The 22,620-nt window shown below is 42.4% G+C and overlaps 1 protein-coding gene and 4 non-coding genes across 5 annotated transcripts in view; all 5 read right to left on the bottom strand.

Annotated features, from left to right (window-relative positions):
* Nucleotides 1-22,412, bottom strand: part of TUSC3 (tumor suppressor candidate 3) — a 180,313-nt gene extending 157,901 nt beyond the window's left edge. The window contains exon 1 of the mRNA XM_030191432.1: nucleotides 22,277-22,412. Coding sequence (XP_030047292.1) covers nucleotides 22,277-22,372 — 96 coding nt within the window. The 5' untranslated portion in view covers nucleotides 22,373-22,412. The remainder of the gene's footprint in view (nucleotides 1-22,276) is intronic.
* LOC115463897 lies at nucleotides 12,257-12,397 on the bottom strand. The gene has a single exon (XR_003941160.1). It is a non-coding gene; the product is annotated as a U4 spliceosomal RNA (small nuclear RNA).
* LOC115463895 lies at nucleotides 12,697-12,837 on the bottom strand. The gene has a single exon (XR_003941159.1). It is a non-coding gene; the product is annotated as a U4 spliceosomal RNA (small nuclear RNA).
* Nucleotides 13,243-13,383, bottom strand: LOC115463899. Its single transcript, XR_003941161.1, has one exon. It is a non-coding gene; the product is annotated as a U4 spliceosomal RNA (small nuclear RNA).
* LOC115463894 lies at nucleotides 16,127-16,265 on the bottom strand. Its single transcript, XR_003941158.1, has one exon. It is a non-coding gene; the product is annotated as a U4 spliceosomal RNA (small nuclear RNA).
* Nucleotides 22,413-22,620: the final 208 nt, after the last annotated feature.

Genomic DNA, 22,620 nt, shown 5'->3' with positions numbered 1-22,620 from the left:
CAAGGTGGTGAGGGACTGGGTTCTTCAGAGAGTATCATACCAAATGCTCAGAGACAAAGGACACAAGGGTTAAAAAAAAAACCCTGATATAGCTAAAATTAATAATAAAAATATAAGAATAACCGGACAAAAATGATGGGTAGGAGAGGTTGATATTACAAAGAAGTAGAATTAATTAAAGGAAGTGTCTCATGAGGAAGAGTGGGACCATTAACAATTAAAACCTTGGTGGCATATTTCTTACACAAGGAAACAAGACAGGAAACAGAGCAGCAAAATATGAAAGCAATACACAGAAAACCAAAGCAAAAAGAATACCCTTGAAAGTGGCACCTAAAGAAGACCACCAAGAGAATAAGCCAGAAAACCAAGCATCAGCTGAAAAATCAACAGGGTGAGCAACAGTACGCATACTGTACTCCAAATTACAAAGTTCAGCAATTATTTTGGTTAAATTACCTTCTGCAGAGGAATGGGAGGGGATATATGTACAACAAGTGGAGTTAAAAAGGACACAGACTCCACCTTGACTGGCTAGAAGGTAATCAAGGGCTATGCGGTTCTGTAAAGTCATTTCAGTATTAGCAACTAATTGCTCAGAAATAGCATTGAGTCCATCAGTGGATAAATTAATAAATTTTAACATATCATAACAAATTTTCTGAAGCCACTTAGCACTTGCTGACATCTGTAAGCCAGGAGTAAAGAAAGAAGCAGCACCAAGTTCAGTGCTAGAAAATAAACGAAATTCATCAGGAATAGCAGTTTCATCTGAAGTAAAATAGTTAGACTGCTTGGTCTGCTTAGAAATAAAAGGAAAATCTGAAACAGGAAAAACAGCAACAGGTGAAAACAGGCGGACAGGTGCACATATGCCAGAAGCATTTCGAGGAATATATTGATATAAATTAGTGGAACACTGCCAAAAAATATTCATAAAAGGAAAAATAGTACGAGAAGAATTAAAAAGAATAGTCCGGACACAAGACAAAACTATACTTAAGTGTTGACCTGTGCCAGAAAATGAAATACAGAGAGGGGCAGAAATAAGAGGATCAGCCACAAAAACAGGAGTAAGAGGTATAGAAGAATGAGACAAAGGACGATTAATACGACATGAAAAATTCAGTACAATTAGGAAAAGTAAGATTAATTGGGGTATCAAACCAAGGAGAAATATGAGGAGTCTTGCAGATAGAATAGTTAGAGGAAAGAAAACCAAAAGAAGTTTTAAAAATCTTGGAAACTAACAGTTAATACCACAGCAGAACCATTACGTGCATAACAAGAAAAGACATTAAGGGAAGCACCAATGAAAGTCTGAGTACAAGAAGATGACACAGGTGGCGGGGGAATTTCAAAAATAAAACAAAGAATAATATCATAAGGATCAGGACCACAAGCATGCTCACAATTATACAAGGTCCACTAAGTGGCCTGAACTTGAAGATGTAGAGGCATGCGTTGACAAGTATCAGCATGCAATAAACAAAAGACTTCATGGACAGGTAAAGGTTCAGTAAGAACAAAAGAAAGAGGTAAGATCAAAGAAAGAACGCACGCATGCTACACAGGAGTAGTTAACCTGCACAGCAGAAGATATCATATGGTACCAAGCATTAGAAGACCAGGCAACAGCAGCAGCAGACATATTAAGAGTAGCATTAAGAGTAATAAGAGAAACAAGAGGGATAAGATGGGAGAAAATGAGCAAAAAGAATAGGAGAATGGCAAAGAGTCAAAAGAATAATAAACAAATAATTCATTATGGCAAAGTCCAAAATGCAAAGTCCAAAAGAAATCTAGTCCTTCTCAAGTTCCAGAAGAAACAGCAGGTGAAGGGCGAAGACCAGATAAGTGAGTCCATGAAGAATCTCCTTCAAGTAAAGCTGATGTTGGAGTAAGGGTCACAATGTGAAAAGGTCCAGAATATACAGGAGCAGTCCAAACTTTGTGTGTAAAATTCTTGCCGTAAACCAGGTCTCTCCAGGCTGATAGCGATAAGTCACTGGGGATACGATATCATGGGTAGTAGCTGATTGTCGGAGCGTAGTAATCTGTTGCATAGAAACCTGCAAATTATGAACAAAAACAGAAAATTCATCAAGCTTGCAAGGTGGTATAGGAAATTGAGATAGAGGAGGAAGAGCTAATAGTCTCCAGGTGCAGAGTTCAAAAGGAGTCAATTTAAAAACTCGGAGTGGAGAGTTTCTCAAAGCATATACGGCCGCTGGAAGAGCAGTAAGCCATGATTGAGAATAAGATGCAGTCAGTTGTCTAAGCTTAGTCTTCAGAAGTCCATTACAGCGCTCCACCAGGCCATTAGAAGTGGGAGAATACACAGAAACATATCGCCAATCAAAGGGGAGATCTACAGAAAAAAAAGAGTCATGAGTGTTACAAAAATGCGTCCCATTGTCAGTAACAATGCGCTGAGGAATACCAAAATGAGGAACAAGGTCAGTTAAAAGGAAACATGCCACCACCTCAGAAGACTCTGAGCGGCACGGCTTAGCTTTATCCACTGAGAAAATGCGCAGACTGCCACTAAAAGGTAAAGATAGCCAGAACATGACACCTGCTTATCAGCAAAATCACAATGCCATTGAAGAAAAGGACCAGAAGGCTTAGGTATGTGTCCAGATGGAATTAGAGGGCCCCTAAGGGGAACAGAGGTGGTACAAATAGCACAGGATTGAACAACTGAATGACAGCGCTTCTTAAGATTAGGAGCCCAAAGAAAAGTAGATAAGAAATCATACATCACCTGAGAAGAACGATGGGAATCATAATGGCATTCATGCAAAGAAGCAATAAAGAGTCAGATGGACAACAAGGAAGATCAGTTGGACCAAACCCTCCTGTTGAAGTGCTAGTAGCTCCCAAAAGGCTCCAGCGGGCAATTTCTTCAGTAGACGCAAAACGTTGCAAATCCCCTATAGAAGGAAAAGAAGATAAAGGAGTAGGCGTTGAACGAGTAGAAACAAAAATAGTGGTAGTGGAGGAAGGAGATGGAGCAGAAGAAACAATATATTTGGCAGCAATATCAGCCAAAGCATTACCTCTGGCAATCCAAGTAGTAGGAGCAGTATGAGATGGGTGCCAACAAATAGCAGTAGGCTGCCCGGAGTCAGAGCGAGCAACTAAAGATTCAAGAATTAAAGAACAAATATGAAAAGGCTGGATAGGGGAAACAGAGGAAGAAACAAAACCACGCCGGTTCCAGTTCCGCAAATGCGCATGAATGGAAGAAACAACATAATGAGAATCAGAAATAACAGTGAGAGGTTCATCAAGAGGTGCAATCAACAAAGTAGCAGCCACAGCATCAAGTTCCGCTTGCTGGACAGAATAGCCATGAGGCAGAAGATATTGATGACAGGCAAGCAACTGTTCAGTAGGAGTAAACTGAAGAAATGCAAACCAAACAGTAGAATCTAACAAAGAAGCATCAGTAAACCAGAAAGAACCAGTCGAAAGAGGATCAGAGGACAATGTGAGATTAAAAGGAAGGGGAAGGGTTTGGATTCCACAAAGATATGTAGGGGGTGAAGGGAAATCCAAAAGATCCAGAAGAAAGGAGAAAGGATCTGACTTACGAATAGAAACAAGCATTACAGCAGAATTCAAAAAAGTAGCTACACAGGAACCAAGAGATGAGGAAGTAAAGGTAAGGTGAGAGTGAGCTAATAGAGAAGACACATCATGGGTAGTATGAAGAATGATAGAAATACCTGGAATATGAGCATGCAATTTGAGAACAGCAGAAGAAGCTGCAACTAAGCCTTGTTCACAAGGAGAAAAGGCAAGCTCTACTGGAGTTAAGGAACCAGAAAAGTAAACTGCTGGATTACAGGAAGGGAGTTGGGCAGCAGCTGCGGCCCAACCATTTGCACCATGATGCACACAAAGATGTACAGGCTGAGACAGATCAACAAAAGACAAAAAAGGAGAATCCAGAAGAAGAGTTGAAAGATCAGTGATTATCTGTAAATCAGAATCAGTGAGAGATAGTAAAGCTGAACTAGGAGGAGAGCCACGTAAATGTCTGCGGAGAGGCAAAGTACGTGTAGAAAAAGCAGGAATCCACAGTTTATCTCAATTTCCTATACCACCTTGCAAGCTTGATGAATTTTCTGTTTTTGATCATAATTTGCAGGTTTCTATGCAACAGATTACTATGCTCCGACAATCACAATTTACAAAAATTAAAAGGTCCCAATAAGCCTCGCAACTGCCAAACAGTAGTTGGATAGCTTAATTGAGAAAGGGTGTCCTGAAAAGTACAAGTTAAAGTTTTACCTTGCAATCCAATGTCAAAACCCAGAAAGGAAGCTTTACGTTGACAAATTTGAGCCTTCTTAGGATTAACCTTAAATACCACAGTCCTGTAAGACATCAAGCAGCTTGTGAGTATAATACATACAGGATTCAGCAGAGGCAGCAGAGAGAAGCAAGTCATCAACATAAGAGAGAAGAGTGACATCATCCGGCAAAAAGGAAATAAATGCCGCCAAATCATGAGAAAGCACCCTAGAGAAAACAGAAGGACTCTCGGCATACCCTTGCGGCAACCTCGTCCATTGATAAGTTTGGCCCTCATACTGGAAAGCCGTAAGGGGCCTGCTCTGGACATGAAGGGGAACACAGAAAAATGCACTAGATAAATCTAGAACAGTGAGAAAAGATCCCAGAGAAACAGACTGTAAAATAGTAGGATTTTCAACATTTCATTAAGTCCTCACAGATCATCAACAATGATCCCTTGGGGACTGGATACAATGGGGTATTAAAAGAAGAATCACTTAATTCAATGATACCATGTGCCAATAGGTTTTGAATTTCAGGATAAATACCTTCAAGAGCCGCTCTACTGAGAGTGTATTGAGAGCGTTTAGGTCCCACACCCTCAAGTTTAGTTTTTAAAGTAACAGAGGCTACAGATCTCACTTTTCCATATGGGTTATCAGGTGTGGCCCATACGGCATCATGATTAGGTAAAGGATAACTGTTGGGTTCATCGGCAGCCACCCATCTGGCTTCTTGCAATAACAATTGAAAAACAGGCGATGCAGGAGCAGGAGAAGGAACAAAAGAGACAGAAAATTGAAAAGCAGTTAATAAGTTCCAACCAAGTAAATTAACAGGACATTGGGGTGCATATAAAAGCTGGGCAACTGCAGCCTCCCTATCGCACTGCATAGTGCAGGGCATAGTAAGATGAGTATTTTGATCAAGACCAGTAAAGCCTGTAGTTGCAATTGAAACAGAAGACAAATTCACGACCGGGGACAGACAAGTAACTACAGAGTGAGTAGCACCAGAATCAACAAGAAAAGGCATTTGCATCCCATTCACAGTAAGAGTAACAAAAGGTTCCTCCACACCTGCACGAACCTGCATCACTGCAATAAGTCAGGATACACCATTATTTTGAAAGGTGCGCAGGCGCTCTTCTGGGTCCCAGTAAGTAGGAACACCAGCCCTCCCTCTTGGAGGGGGGCGAAGTCTAGCAGCAGGTTGTCTGCATGCAAAAGAATAATGTCCTTGCGTACCACAATTCACCTCCACCAAATCTACGGTTTGGGCTGTCTATACTACATCCACGATCTCCTCTAGTCATGGGCCCCCCGGCAAAACCTCTCCCTCTTTGGGATCCTGACTGCCAGTTTATCTGAGTCCCTTGAAAACACATTCTCATTAAACCCTTATACATATCACGCTCCTCCTCTGAATCCTCACTCAGTTCACAGTCAGAATCTGGATCTAAATTTTAAAATTTAGAAACTAATGCTTGTTTTCCTTTAATTACTTTGGCCATGCCAACTTCCTTTGGTTTTTCAACCCACCTTGATCTCCTTATACTATTCTAGTGGACTATAAAATCCATTTTCAATATAAGATTGATGTATAGATTATTCCTTTTAATTCTGTTGTTTGAACTGGATGTATCTAATCAAAGAGGTTTATCTTTGTTTAATTTGAAATTAATAAAGAAATGTTAAATAAAAAAATAAAAAAAAAAAAGAATCTGGATCTGACATCCACTCTTTTACCTTCTTGGAAACTACCTTTTTCTTTTTCAACTTAGCACTGTCCTTTTTCTGTTCCTGAAGCTGAAGATTAGATAACTTACTCTGCATCTGCACAAGATCCTTTTCTGGGTTCTCGGACTCTGATTTATACTGCTGACAAAAATTGTACAATGTGTGCATATGCTACTGTCCAAGATTTTCCTTCAAAAGCAACAATATTCTCAAGTATCTTTTTCACAGGCAATGGCAATGCCCCCTTTAGTGATTGTAAGAATAATGGCAGCATGCCCGGTGCATCAAAAGGTTGCTCCGTCTGCCTCCGCCATTCTTCCTGAAAAGTTGTCAAAAACGTATGTATGGACTCCATATGGGGGTCCCAGGTCTTGTGCATAAGGGAAGAAAAATCTCTCTGTGTAGGGAACGTATCTCGCAATGCTTGCCACACCCGCTGCCTATAAGCACCAAAAGCTGCCCCATCATGTGAAGTTGAAATCAAAGTAACAGAACTCAATCCTGCTCTCTTAAAAACTGCCTCCATATCAACACCAGGCAATTTGCTAGCAATGCTTTAATATCTCCAATACACAAGTGATGTCCCTGGATATTCCTCTCAAAAACTGCAAACCACTGATTTGCTCCCTTTTCAATAGGTGGCAGTGAGAAAATCTACTACTACTTAACATTTATAAAGCGCTAGCAGGGTTACGCAGCGCTGTACAATTTAACACAGAGGACAGTCCCTGCTCGAAGGAGCTTACAATCTAAATGACAAAAAAGTGCAGTCAATCAAATTGGGGCAATCTAGATTTCCTGAATAGATGAATAATGGTTAGGTGCCGAAAGCGACATTGAAGAGGTGGGCTTTGAGCAAGGATTTGAAGATGGGCAGTGAGGGGGCTTGGTGTATGGGCTCAGGGAGTTTATTCCAAGCATAGGGTGAGGCGAGACAGAAAGGGCGGAGCCTGGAGTTGGCGGTGGTGGAGAAGGGTACTGAGAGGAGGGATTTGTCCTGTGAGCGGAGGTTATGGGTAGGAGCGTAAGGGAGATGAGGGTAGAGAGGTAATGAGGGGCTGCAGATTGAGTGCATTTGTAGGTTAATAAGAGAAGCTTGAATTGTATGCGGTACCTGATCGGAAGCCAGTGAAGTGACTTGAGTAGAGGGGTGATATGAGCATATCGGTCTAGGTGGAAGATAAGACGCGCAGCAGAGTTCTGAACGGATTGAAGGGGGGATAGATGGTTAAGTGGGAGGCCAGTGAGGAGTAGGATGCAGTAGTCATGGCAAGAGGAAATGAGAGAGTGGATGAGAGTACGGGTGGTGAGCTCAGAGAGGAAAGGGTGAATTTTGCTGATGTTATAGAGAAAGAAGCGACAGGTCTTGGCTGTCTGCTGAATATGCGCAGAGAAGGAGAGGGAGGAGTCGAAGATGACTCCGAGGTTGCGGGCAGATGAGACGGGGAGGATGAGGGTGTTATTGACTGAAATAGAGATTGGAGGGAGAGGAGAAGTGGGTTTGGGTGGAAAGACAATGAGTTTGGTCTTGGCCATGTTCAGTTTCAGGTGGCGGTTGGACATCCAGGCAGCAATGTCGGATAAGCAGGCCAATACTTTGGCCTGGGTTTCCGCAGTGATGTCAGGTGTGGAGAGATAAAGCTAGGTGTCATCAGCATAAAGATGATATTGGAAACCATGAGATGAGATCAGCGAGCCCAGGGAAGAGGTGTAGATTGAGAAAAGAAGGGGTCCAAGGACAGATCCCTGAGGAACACCAACAGAGAGCGGGATGGGGGTAGAGGAAGATCCATGAGAATGTACTCTGAAGGTACGGTGGGAGAGATCAGAGAAGAACCAGGAGAGGACAGAGCCCTGGAATCCAAATGAGGATAGTGCGGCAAGGAGTAGATTATGACTGACAGTGTCAAAAGCGGCGGATAGGTCGAGGAGGATGAGGATGGAGTAGTGCCCTTTGGATTTTGCAAGGAACAGGTCATTACAGACTTTAGTGAGTGCCGTTTCTGTCGAGTGTAGAGGGCGAAAACCGGATTGCAGTGGATTGAGGATGGCATGAGAGGAGAGAAAATCAAGGCACCGGCTGTGAAAGGTGCGTTCAAGTATCTTGGAGAGAAAGGGTAGGAGGGAGATGGGGCGGTAGTTGGAAGGACAGGTAGGGTCTAGTGATGGTTTTTTGAGGCGTGGTGTGACTACAGCATGCTTGAAGGTGTCAGGGACAGTTGCAGTGGAGAGAGAGAGGTTGAGGATATGACAGATGGGGGGGGGTGACAGTAGGAGAGATGGTATTTAGTAAGTTAGTGGGGATGGGATCAGAGGAACAGATGGTGCATTTCGAGGAGGAAAGAAGGTGGGTGGTTTCCTCCTCGGTGATATCAGGAAAAGAGGAGAAGGAGGCCTGGGTTGGTTGGTTGAGGGAGTGGTTTAAAGGGTGAAGAGGAGGAGGTGGCTTGGTAGTGAATTTGAGGTTGATCTTCTGCCCCTTGTTGCGGAAGTAGTCAGCCAGTGACTGAGTAAAAATCAGTAAAAGTCCAGGGCACATATTTCATGGGTGGGTTATTCTGCCCAGGCTGTCATTTACCAAATATCTGTGGAAATTGGTCATTAAATCTCTTATCTACAAAAAAATATATACCTTTCTACCTTGTATACAATGTGTTTGCAAGCAACTATGGCATCCCCTGGGCGAAAAAATTTAACAATCACACAAACAAAAGCGAAAACGTGGAGAAAAAAAAGACATCAGATATTATAGAAACACCTCTTTGTCAAAGGACAAGCCTTTTGTATAATGAGGGAACCATATCAGTCATATATCTTCAAAAAAAACTCCACAAAACTCTTTTGCCACTGGCTTAACCATATGCTCTAGAAACACTTGTAAAGGAGACCTAAATAACACAATTTATAAGGCTTGGAAAGAGTACTTATCTTGGCTGAAGAATTATCCAACTTTGTATTATGAACCCAGCCTCGCGTACACTGTACTCCACATTTCTGTAAAGTCCCATTAAATCTCTTCCCATATTTTTCCCACACTAGTAAACCTTCCCGCATGTACTTCATATCCCATTTAGGGTCTCCAGAACCCCCACGAATACACAGCCGTGCAGTGTTCATATGCACAGTTTGAAAAGATCCCTCTCAAGGGTAAGGAGTCACCTGCGTAGCCATAGATTCTGTCCACCCCGCTATGTTATCCACCCATGGATCTACAAAATAATCTGAATGTTCTCCTTAAAAAACAAATCTGCTTAGAGGTACTCACTTGCACCTGCGTCACAAATGTCCTAGCCACTGCATCCCTGAGTCTATCCACTGTATGAACACCAGGCTGATCATACACTCGAGGGGGATTTTGAGGAGCATCCTCATCATCCTCCCCATCACTATTGTCAATGGGAATGGGACTAAGCTGGTCAGGTTCTAATAATGTGTGGAAATACCGGCGAGGATTAGGTCAATCCACACTCTGTACTGGACCAGAAACATAAATCCATCTAGTCCGGGGAGTCAAATCTAACTGTCCATCAGTCTCCTGTGGAGCAGAAGGCTCCGGGCGAGGGGTTGGCAGTTCAGCAGAAGGCTGTGGGTAAAGAGGAATAGGTTTAAATCCCTCTGCTACTTCAACTGCAGTTTCAGTCGGCTGTACTGGATACAGTCCAGCCTGTGCATTTGAACAAGGAGGGGGTTGATTCACAAGTTTCTTATCACGCTCTCTCTTCCACATATCATAATATTTCAAATGCTCAACCAAACTTCCTCCTTTTTTATTTTTCTCTAACAACTGTAACAAACTAAGCAAAGCAGAAGTGTCTAGGCTACCTGTCTTTGGCCAATCAATAAAAGGATCTTTCTTTGACAACTCCACCCAATTCTCATTATATTTTACAATTTCTTTCTCCAATAAAGGATTACTGGTACAAACAAGTTTAAATGCACTATCCATTTTCTAAAATCAATAATTCTAATTAAACAGCAAATGCCAGCGTTGCAATAAAAATACAATAAGAGAAAGAATATAACCAGCAATAAAAAAAACAAGCTAAAGCGGTATATATCCAAAACCTATTTTCCCCCATAAAAATCAAAATTAAAAATAGCAATACTTACAGCAGACGTCTTCAGAGTTACGTACACGCACCAATTGTGCCTTTGACGCGTCAACACCACTCACTGCGCTTATGCCAGTGAACTTTACCACATCCTGCTGCTTCCCCCACAGGATTCAATACCACTTCACAACTTGCCAGCTCTAGAGACTAGCTGCAAGAATAGCCCGGGCTTCTTTTGTTGGGGCAAACAAGTCCCTATCCGAGGGCACCAAAATATATAGTCAGTCCCTTCTGTCCCCTGGGAGGAGAGGACACTTCAGCCCTAGGGGCTGGAAATAACAGAGACAATCAGACTTAGATATAGGCGCAACCAGTAAAAAGTTTTATTAGTATCTCACTAAGACAATACAAAATAATTGTTCTCGCTGGAGCAGGTTGTCACACAGAAAAAGCCAGAAGCAAAGACTGAATAACAAAGTCTGCCTAGCCCATGTCTCTTAGTTATCACATATAAACTGTTGTAAGTTTCGTTTCTCCTAAATCATTTGATTTCTCCTAAACTAACTTGTGATCATATATGAATTTTCCTGTAATATTCTGTTATTTTTTATACGTATACATATATGGCAATTTCCTACATTGTATCATCCTCTCCTCTTGTGTGTACATGCACACTTTGTGGAAACTGTCTAATTCCTTATCAGTACAGCGTGCTCCCAGCGTGCAAATAACCATGTAGCAATCTAGTAGATATAAAACACCTGCAGGCTTATTTTCGAAAGAGAAGGGAACCCATCTTTCTACACAAATTGGGACATGAGCGTCCTTCTCCCAGGGTCGCCCAAATCGGCATAATCGAAAGCCGATTTTAGCGTCCTCAACTGCTTTCCATCGCAGAGATGACCAAAGTTCACAGGGGCGTGTTGGAAACGTAGCGAAGGCAGGACTGGGGCGTGCTTAACACATGGGCGTCCTCGACCGATAATGGAAAAAGGAAAGGTGTCCCTGATGAGAACTTGGGCGACTTTACTTGGTCCAGTTTTTTTTTTACAACCAAGCCTCAAAAAGGTGCCTGAACTGACCAGATGACCACCGAAGGGAATTGGGGATGACGTCCCCTTAGTCCCCCAGTGGTCACCAACCCCCTCCCAACCTAAAAAAAACTTTTTAAATATTTGACAGCCTCTATGCCAGCCTCAAATGTCATACCCAGCTCCATCACAGCAGTATGCAGATCCCTGGAGCAGTTTTAACGGGGTGCAGTGCACTTCAGACAGGCGGACCCAGGCCCATTCCCCTCCCTACCTGTTACACTTGTGGTGGAAAATGTGAGCCCTTCAAAACCCACCACAAACCCACTGTACCCACATGTAGGTGCCCCCCTTCACCCCTTAGGGCTATGGTAGTGGTGTACAGTTGTGGGGAATGGTTTTTTTTTTCTGGGGGGGGGGGGGGGGTTAGGAGGCTCAGCACACAAGGTAAGGGAGCTATGCACCTGGGAGCAATTTGTGAAATCCACTGCAGTGCCCCCTAGGGTGCCCGGTTGGTGTCCTGGCATATCAGGGAGACCAGAGCACTACGAATGCTGGCTCCGCCCACGACCAAATGGCTTAGATTTGGTCGTTTCTGAGATGGGCATTCTTGGTTTCCAATATGGCCAAAAATCGAGGACGACCATCTCTAAGGTTGACCTAAATTTCCAGATTTGGGCGTCCCCGACCGTATTATCGAAACAAAAGATGGACGCCCATCTTGTTTCAATAATGCAGGTTTCCCCGCCCCTTCGCCAGGACGTCCTGCAAGGATGTCCTCAGGAAAACTTGGGCGCCCCTTTCGATTATGCCCCTTCTGGTGTCCTTCCTCTCTGAACACATATTTCCGTTGGAACATCTTGGGCTTGCAGAGTCCTCAGTCTCTCATCACCACCAAGGTTATATCCATATGTTCCTGCCATATATGGACAACATAGCCTCAGTCCCTTCCAAGTGTCACCTTGACATGTAACATGTACTTTCCATTTCCTGAGAAAGAACTGTAACTTACATGCAGCTGCAAGAATAAACTAAAAATATGCTGAAGACAGCAAGGCTAGGAAAACTGAGAGCCAGCAGGGCCATCTTACAGGCCTAATACCTAGTATAGGAAGAAATATACAAGTCTCAAAAGAAACTATCAAAAATTGCCAATGATTACTATGTTTCAAGCCATCACAGCTAGGTATTGGGAAAAGTTCTCAACTAGCAATAACCACGAATCAGTTAAACCTCATTGGCTATGATAATGTCCCTGCTCAAAATTAAACAAATACCTATTTTCTCCTCGCCTCATGTAAAGTCACACACTTCAAAGTTCTAATGACCAATTTGTCCGTCATTTCTGATCACATCTGTTTTTATATCTATTCACATAAAAATACAACCACAAGTAAAAAAACAACAATCGGAGAAACAAAACACAACAATATCAACTCAAATGCTAAATTGAAAATGCAAAATTCTGCATTTTGCAGTCCAATATGCAAAGTACACATGTTTTCAATCAGTAATATACCGAATTCTAAAAATATCATTTGTCAACAATGTAAAATCAATGACCTGTCTCAAAATAGACTATCAAAAGTTGCCAATGATTACTATGTTTCAAGCCATCACGGCTGGGTATTGGGAAAGGTTTTCAACAAACAATAACCACACCTCAGTTAAACCTCATTGGCTATGATGAAGCCTCTGCGCAAAGCTAATTAAAGGCCTGTTTTCTCCTCGTCTCATGTAAAGTCACACACTTCAATGTTCTAGTGACCAATTTGTCCGTCATTTCTACTCACATCTATTTATATATCCTCATATAAAAATATTGTTCCAACTAAAAACCAACAACTGGAGAAACAAAACACGGCAATACCAACTGAAAAAAGTATTTTGTCCATCATTTCCACTCACATCTGTTTATATATCATCATATAAAAATACAGTCCCAAATAAAAAACAGAGAAAAAAAACAGAGGGATATCAACTCAAATGCTTAACTGAAAAATGCAAAATTCTGCATTTAGCAGTCAAATATGCAAATTCCACATATTTCCAATGAATAATCTACCCAATTCTAAAAATATAATTTGTCAACAATGTAAAAACAACGAACAGCCTCAAAAGAGACTATGAAAAATTGCAAATGGTTACTATTTTTCAAGCCGTCACAGTTGGGTATTGAGAAAAGTTTTCAACTAGAAATTACTACGCCTCGGTTAAACCTCATCAACTATGATAATGTCTCTGCGCAAAGCTAGCTAAAGGCATGTTTTCTCCTCGACTCACATAAAGTCACACACTTCAAAGTTCTAGTGATCAATTATTCCTTCATTGCCACTGATATCCGTTTATATATCTTCATCAAAAAATACATTTCCAACTAAAAACCAACAATCGGAGAAACAAAACGTGGCGAAATCAACTCAAGTGCTTAATTGAAAAATGTGAAATTCTACATTTAGCACTCATATATGCAAATTCCACATATTTCCAATGAGTAATCTACGTAACAAAAGGTAATGGAAGGCTCGCTTAGAGCCTGTGTAAGTCACAAAAAATCAACTAAAGCGAGTCTAATTGCTGTATGGATTCAACATACGAAAAATTTAAAAACGGGGGAAAAGATCTCAGAAAGTTGTGGCCCCCAGCAACAAAGCTGGAAAATTCAAACTTAACAGTCACAGTTCTTATTCTTTAATCACTGGTCTAAAAAAACCCCGATCCAGCTTCTCCGTATTCTAGTAGTGCTTGAAATTTATCTTGTTTTTCTTATATGCTTCAGTGTGCAAAAATAACGTTAAATTGAAAAATAAATATTCACCACCACATTGCTGTAAAGATAGTATTGTAAATGCAACTTACCTGATTGAGCTTGACTGCATGCAACATCCCAGGTAGGCATCCAAACCCGACGGACCCATTTCACAATAGGGCTTCTTCAGGGGATAGAGAACACCAAAATCCTGAATGCAGTTTACTGCTCCACAATAGCACTCAAAAAAAGGCTCCAAGAATGGAAGGGGTTGATGCTCTTCTTCAGCCATGGCCTTCGGAACTTCTTTATGTTTCCTCCGTGGCATCTTCTGGGAAGGCTTATCCAGTGCATCGAGGCGCACAGAGGTCTAGTGATCCTGGTAGCGCCAGACTGGCCTCACAGACCGTGGTACACGGACCCCGTGCGTCTTCAAACTGCCCTTCCCCTTAGGCTTCCGGAGAATCCCAGCCTACTCTTTCAAGGGCCGATTCTTCATCCAGACCCGGCTCGATTTTGTCTTACGGCCTGGCTCTTGAGCAGGCATGGTTGACACAGAGGGGTTACTCTTCTAAGGTCATTTCCACCATGCTTCATTCTCATCGCCATTCGACAGCTCTGAATTATGTTAGGACTTGCGAGAACTTTTGAGTCATGGTGCACTGATCGGAACATTTCTCCTTTACGAGCCTCCGTTCCAGAGCTTCTGGAGTTTTTGAAACATGGCTTTGATAAGGGTTTGGCTCTTGCTTCGCTTAAAATGCAAATTGCAGTTTTGTCTTGCTTTCGCAGACACGTTCAGGGCAAGTCTTAGCTAACCATCCAGATGTTTCTTGTTTTTTAAAGGTAGTAGGTCTTCTTCATCCTCCTTTTAGGGCTATCTTTCCAGCTTGAGATCTTAATATGGTTCTGTCAGTCCTTACTAGGTCGCCCTTTGAGCCTTTATCTTTTAGTTCTCTTAAAGATTTGATGCTCAAAACTGTGTTTTTGGTAGCCATTTTCTCGGCTAGACGAATGTCAGAGTTGCAAGCCTTTTCCTGTAAGTCACCGTTTTTGGAGTTCTCTAAAGAGCATATGGTGTTGCGTCCAGTTCCTTCTTTTCTTCCTAAGGTCATCTCGCGTTTCCATGTCTCTCAGTCAGTAGTTTTGCCTTTCTTAGGTTCTTCCTCTGGTTCTGAAGACCAGTGCAGGTTTGCTGACTCTTGATGTCAGGGAAGTTCTTAAGCACTATCTGAAGGTTATGGAGGAATTCAGACATTCAGATCATCTGTTACTGCTCATTGGAGACTTCCATAAGGGGTTAGCAGCTTCTAAACCATCCATCTCAAGATGGCTTAAGGAGATGATAGTGCCCGCTTACCTTCTCTCTGGCAAACAGGTTCCGGATGGGGTCAAGGCCCACTCTGCTTGGGGGCAGGTGGCCTATTGGGCGGGATTCTCATTGGTTCTGCCTTCAGACATTTGTAAGGCACTGACTTGGTCTTCCTTGCATTCTTTCTCAAAATATTACAGGCTGGACGTCCAGTGTCCTCAGAATGCAATTTTTGGTGCGAGGGTTCTCATGTCAGGATTGCTGGGGTCCCTCCCTTAAGAGCACTGCTTTGTTACTTCCCATCAATCAGTTACTGGGCCAGTCCAGAGGGACGGTAAGGAAGAAGAAATTAGATCTTACTTGCTAATTTGCTTTCCTTTAGTCCTCCGTACCGGCCCAGGTCCTGCCCGTTTTCATTGTTGATAGTATTGAAGACTTTGCTGGTTGTCATGTTTCGTGTTGGTTCCGTTTTTTGGTTTAAGGATGGAGCTGCTTTGTGTGTTGATTTATTGTGGAAAAAAAAGGCGTTATTTGCCAAATGACTCAGTGATTGTGCAGCACAGTTGTGCCTGTGTCTCTGCCTGCACATTATGATCCTCATTGGGTGGCTGCTCAGATACCCGGTGGCACAGAAGGGGGTTCTTTATTTCATCTTTTCCTTCTTTGTTACTTATATACTGAATCTAGGGCTAGTTGGCCAGGGCTCTTATTGGCTCTCTAGAGTCAGAGTTCTCAGTTTCCACCTGCTGGAAGGAGTGCATAACATATCAGTCAATTCCTGGGCTGGGCCAGTCTGGAGGGACTAAAGGAAAGCAAATTAGCTGGTAAGATCTAATTTCTCCATTCTGCATTTAGTAGTCAAATATGCAAAATTCTCACATTTCCAATCAGTAATCAACACAATTCTAAAAGCATCATTTGTCAACAATATAAAATCAATGAACAGCCTATCAAAATTGCCAATGATTGCTATTTTTCAGCCATCACGGCTGGGTATTGGGAAAAGTTTTCAACTAGCAATTACAACGCCTCGGTTAAACCTCAATGGCTATGATAATGCCTCTGCACAATGCTAACCAAAGGCCTGTTTTCTCCTCGACTCACATAAAGTCACATACTTCAAAGTTCTAGTGACCAATTACTTTGTTACGTCCACTCACATCTGTTTATATATCATCATCTAAAAATACATTCCCAACTAAAATCCCATATGCAAATTTCACACATTGCCAATCAGTAATCTGCACAATTCTAAAACCATAATTTGTCAACAATGTAAAATCAAAGAACAGCCTCAAAACAGACTATCAAAAATTGTCAATGATTTTTCAAGCTATCACGGCTGGGTATCATATAACATATATAACATAGTAAATGACGGAAGATAAAGACCCGTACAGTCTATCCAGCCTGCCCATCAAGATAAACTCATTGTATGTGCTACTTTATATGTATACTTGACCTTGATTTGTCCTTGCTATTTTCAGGGCACACACTGTAGAAGTCTTTACAGCACTAGTTTTGCTTCCCAATTATCTGTGTTGCCACCCAATATCCGCTAAGCTTCTCTGGATCCATTTCTTCTGAACAGGATTCCTTTGTGTATATCCCACGCATTTTTGAATTGTTACCATAAAATAAAAGCTCATATTTAGGCCCAGAAAACAGATGCTAATGTATGCTTCAGGTTTGGATTTTACCAGGTTTATGTGCACAGGAGCCGAAGTTAACACAGAACTTTTCTGCACATATTCCAAGCACAGTCCTGCTGAACTCCCTAATGCTCAACATTATGAGTGTGCCTATATTTGCAACTCATTAGCATTGAGCTTTAGTGCGTTGCTGTTTTGCGCAGTTCGGCTGTATTTTTATCGCACTATTCGGAGCAGTGTTGGAGTTTTGAGCATCAAGCCTCAGTGAATCATTAAGCTAAAGACTCCCTTCCCCTTGCAAATCTTATAAAATGAGGATAAAGATACAAGAACCTTTGGCACATCTGGTAATCATATTATTTTTTATTTATTTTTATTTATTTATAACATTTGTATCCCACATTTTCCCACCTATTTGCAGGCTCAATGTGGCTTACATAGTTCCATAAACGGTAAATACCAGTTCCGGAGAAGAGAAATACATAGTTTAGGTAGAGGATACAGAGTGGATTAGGTTACAGGAAGGAAAGTTCGTCTAATAATGAAACTTAATGAATTCTCTGTAAACCTGGAGGACGTAATGGGGCAGTTGAAGAGTAGCAAATCTCCGGGACCGGATGGTATTCATCCCAGAGTACTGATAGAACTGAAAATTGAGCTTGCGGCGCTATTGTTAATAATATGTAATTTATCCTTAAAATTGTGCGTGGTACTGGCAGATTGGAGAGTGGCCAATGTAAAGCCAATTTTTTAAAAAGGTTCCAGAGGAGATCCAGGAAATTATAGACCGGTGAGTCTGACGCCGGTGCTGGGCAAAATGGTAGAGACTATTATTAAGAACAAAATTACAGAGCATATTCAAAAGCATGGATTAATGAGACAAAGTCAACATGGATTTAGTGAAGGGAAATCTTGCCTCACCAATCTACTACATTTCTTTGAAGGGGTTTACCAACATGTGGATAAAGGTAAGCCAGTTGATATTGTGTATCTGGATTTTCAGAAGGCGTTTGACAAAGTACCTCATGAAAGACTCCAGAGGAAATTAGAGTCATGGGATAGGAGGTAGTGTTCTATTGTGGATTAAAAACTGGTTAAAAGATAGAAAACAGAGAGTAGGGTTAAATGCTCATGGAGAAGGGTAACTAGTGAGGTAATTAAATTTGCTGATGACACAAATTTATTCAAAGTTGTCAAATCGGAGGATTGTGAAAAATTACACGAGGACCTTACAAAACTGGGCAGACTTATACGGTCTGTGCCAGAGCCAGTGGTGGGAGGCGAGGATAGTGCTGGGCAGACTTATACGGTCTGTGCCCTGAAGAGCATAGGTACAAATCCAAGTAATGTATACACAAAAAGTAGCACACATGAGTTGTCTTGTTGGACAGACTGGATGGACCGTGCAGGTCTTTCTCTTCCGTCATCTACTATGTTACTATGTTACCATTTTCATCTCCACCACATCACACGGGAGGGCATTCCAAGTATCCACCACTCTCTCCGTGAAAAATACTTCCTGACATTTTTCCTGAGTCTGCCCATCTTTACCCTCAGTTCTGTCCTCTAGTTCTACCGCCTTCCCGTCTCCGGAAAAGGTTTGTTTCTTTCTGGGTGTGGTTTGGCTTTTCTTTCTTTTCAGCCTCTCTTTCTTTCCTCCTTTTGGGAAAGGGATTTTCACACTGAGTACCCGGCGCTTCGTCTTCTGAATATTCTGAGGGTTCTCCTCCGGCATTCGCAGATGTCGCTGGTTTTTGCTGTGGGACGGTGGCGTCTGATCCAACTTTTTCTCTTTGGATTGTAGATACTTTGTTTCCGTGGATTTTTTGGAAGGTTGCATCCCGCCGATGGCGTTGCAGGCTCATTTCACAAGATTGCTGTCTACCTCTTGGGCGGAACGGGTGTGCTTTCGCTATTCTGATGCTGCCTTTGCAGTGGCGGTTCTGTGTTGGCGAGCAGCAACTTCCCACCCTAATTAGGGATTGCTTTGGTATATCCCACCAGTTCTTGGATTCATCTGCTGCATATGCTAAGGAAGGTAAAATTATGCCTTACCTGCTGATAATTTTCTTTCCTTTAGTAGCAGCAGATGAATCCAGGATTCCGCCCTCTGTCAGCCTCGATTGTTTTGCCTGTCTGTTCTTGTCCTGGTCTTCAGTTTCAAAAAACAACACAAAACCAAAAAAACCCCAAAAAACAAAGAACAGAAGAGAGAGAACACTGAAGAGGAGTCCATCGCAGTTGTGGTTTCTCTAAGTCAGACTGACGAGTTTCTGTGGTGTTTGGTTGGTGAAGAAGTCTTCCTGGTTTCTTGTCTGATTCTGCTTGGTGATGAGACATATACTGAAGTGAAGGAGGAGCTGACCATCTTGTATCACTGCCTTCAGCTTTGTAATCTCTATCTCCACCTGCTGGTAGATGGACACAACCCACCAGTTCTTGGATTCATCTGATGCATACGCTAAGGAAACAAAGCTACTCCTCCACCTCCTATTCATCAAGCCAGCATTGGATATATCCTGATACAGAACCAGGCAAGTCCTACCAGAAATGCCAAGCTAACCAGTTCCGGGAGGGAGACTTTTTGGCCAGTTCTAGTTTTAAGAATATATGCCAAAGCAATGTGGGATTTGTAGTCCCTGATTCTACCACTGAAATGTGCTGCAAGTCCTATAATGCACCATGATTAGGTTAGCAGAAATCCAGGGCTGGCCCAAAAATCTCCCACCTGGAACCAGGTAACTTGGAAACTCTGTACGGATATTCTGGACCCAGTGTTGTCCCAGGAAGTTAATATGCCACAAATGACAGAAAATCATGGTACTGGGATTAGATGCAGCTCTATATGATGAAAGTTATGGTATGGACCTAAATAAGAGGTACAATTATAAATTCTAACAGGCCTCCTTTTCATTACTGGGTAACACAGTAAAAGAGGTCAGAGAAAAACCCATCGGCCCACCTAATCTGTGCTGACTTTACACTCATAATTCCTATTCAGCTGCAGCAGTGTTACTGGAAAAGGCTCCAGTTCAACAAGAATTCACACTAATGGTCATATTTTGGAAAGCTCTGTGCACAAAATTATACAGAAGGGATTCTGGAGTCCCAGTCTTTATCAGAAAGCCTGGCATACATCATACTGCTGAGCATGAATACAGTTCTGTACCTGCGAACAGGAGCAACCAACAAGTTCACTGCTACCACAGGCCCCACAGCCTTCCCTGTGGTATATTTGTGCCTCTGCAGAAACAGGAAGTTGTGGGAAAGCTTGCAGCCAGTGCGAACAGTGTCGCTGGCTACTCATGCTCGCTGCCAGCGAAGAAGAACAGTTTTAAAAGGTACACAGGGGGAATCGAATTATCCAATTAAAAATTGATCTGAATTGATTCGCTAAAAACGGTGAATCAATTCAAATTGCTAATTGGACAGCACTATTCCCTATCAATAGTGCAGCTTCTCCCTTTCTCTCTCCTTCCCTCTTTCTCCACTTCATTCCCTCTTCCCAAGTCAACATTTCATTCTCTATCTCCCATTCTTCTCCTTTCCCTTAATAGTCAGCATCTCCCCACTCTTTACCACTTCATATCTACAGTCCCACTGTCTCTTCCCTCCCCTTGTCCCTATTTTGCCCTCGCCTCCCTATATAGCATTTCTCCTCCTCCCACCATCAATCCAATATTTCTCCTCCTTCACTCCACCACCACTGCTCCAATATTTTTCTTCCTCCCCTCCACCACCATTGCTCCAATATTTCTCCTCCTTCCTCCCCCACCCATTCGCCATTAGTCCAGCATTTCACCTTCTCTCCTCCATCTCCCAATGATATATGATCTCTCGCTCTTCTGTCTCTTGTCCAACTGGCAATGGCATCGTTCCTTGTCTCTCTCCCCTCCCCCCCCCCCAAGTACCTTTTCAAAGCTATCTTTTCTTCTCCTGGTCGCCGGCAGTGAGCAGCGATTCACACGCTGCTGCTCAAGCCAACCTCAGAGCCATCTCGCCGACACTCCCCAAGAAGCTGCATCAGTGAGAAGTCTCTGCGGTTGGCATAAGCAGCAGCATGTTAATCGTTGCTTGCTGCTGACGACCAGTAGAAGAAAATACAGCTCTGAAAAGGTACATGGGGGAGGGTGTGAGAGACAAAGGTAGATGCCATCAACAGCTGGACAGGGGACAGAAGGGAGAGAAGCCAGACCGCGGGGGACATAAGAGTCAGCAATTGATGACATCACTTCGAGCCTAAAGTGCCGAAATGGTGTTCTGCTCCATTCTGGAACAAATTAAGCCCTAATTATAGCCACAAAGCAGCTTGACAATTATTCTCCTTAAATAAGCAGTACTGTTTGCATACTACTCATTTCTAAATGATGATTTTATTTCAAATTAATAAAGAATTTAGGAAGTTTTACAAAGGTGCGGTAATAAATGGCCTTAGAGGGCCCTTACGTAGGTCTTTCCCACTCGCTAAGGCCATTTTTACCGTACCCATAAAATGGCCTATTTTCTATTTGTTTGCATTAATAGCCATGCACTAAATGTTGCCATTACTGCATGGCCATTTTTAAAAATTAACGCTGGACCATTTACTGCCTCCTATTTTGTTACCTGTGTGCTAATCAGTTAGCTCGTGGTAGTGTAGATACACTAACTGGCCAGCGCAAGAATGCCCACTCTCTGCCACTGTTCCCTGTAAGTTGAGCAAGTGTCCTCCAACAGCATTGCTACCAGTAGGGGATGGTGCTTCAACATTGTGTTTTCAATCTCTAGGGGCTGGAAAGGTTCCCTGGAGTCCTGCAGAACTTGCCTGCCCCTCACTATTAAAAATGTGACAGTGAAATAGCCCCCCCCCCCCCCCCCCCAAGAATTATGGGCTCATCAAAAGAAAAACATCAAAATGTATAGAATAATAAAGAACACTTTTCATAAATTTCAAAACATGCAGCCTATTGAGTAATGATTGCATGCAACAAGTTCTTATCTTAAACAAACAAACAAACAAAAAAAAAATTCAAACTACTTCCAAAGAATGACTACACATACCTCATGAACTGTGGCGAACATATATTATCTTTAAATTTAAACTTTACTAATGGAAGTATATTTCATAGTATATGAAATGAAAAATAACAAATAACTTCTATCTAAAGCGTTTCAAATTTAAATTCAGTAGAGAAATATTATTTTGGAAAAGAAATTAAATTCCATATTTTGCCATTACAAATGCTGTAAACAAATAAACACAGCAAAGGCTAGAAGGGGGATGAAATCTGTCCTAACATTTTCATTCTAACACATGCAAGGCCTGTACTTAATTAGAATACCCGGAGCCCGAGCATTCTCCGGATACCTCCGAGCATCCCCAAGCTTTGTCAGGGCAACGCATCAGAACGGCTCCGATTTCTTGCCAAACGCTACGAAGCTGCCTCACTCTACCTCTTTCTTCTTCTGTCCTCCGCCGGAATGCAGACATAGGAGCAGGATAAGCAACCAATATCCACCAGACATGTACATATTCGAAGACCTGGGCATGTCTGTCGTTGCGGTACCCGCGGCACCTGCGCTGAAGGCATCCTCCTCTCTCACTGGCCAATGGTAGCGAACTAGGAGACGCATGCAGCATGGGCAATGGAGTACCCTTACCAAGGAGATTAGTCGGAATGACGTTAACAAGTTGAAGCCAATTAGGGTAGCCTCTATTTCGCACGAGCGTCATCCCTGTACACTCAAAACAAAGCAAACAAACCTATGAGCTGCTGCATCCACATTGTTGTTCTTCA

This window comes from Microcaecilia unicolor, chromosome 2 (assembly GCF_901765095.1).
Source record: "Microcaecilia unicolor chromosome 2, aMicUni1.1, whole genome shotgun sequence".
In the NCBI taxonomy this organism is placed as follows: domain Eukaryota; kingdom Metazoa; phylum Chordata; class Amphibia; order Gymnophiona; family Siphonopidae; genus Microcaecilia; species Microcaecilia unicolor.
The sequence above is the reverse complement of the archived record's forward strand: the minus strand, read 5'-3'. Positions and strand labels throughout refer to the sequence as shown.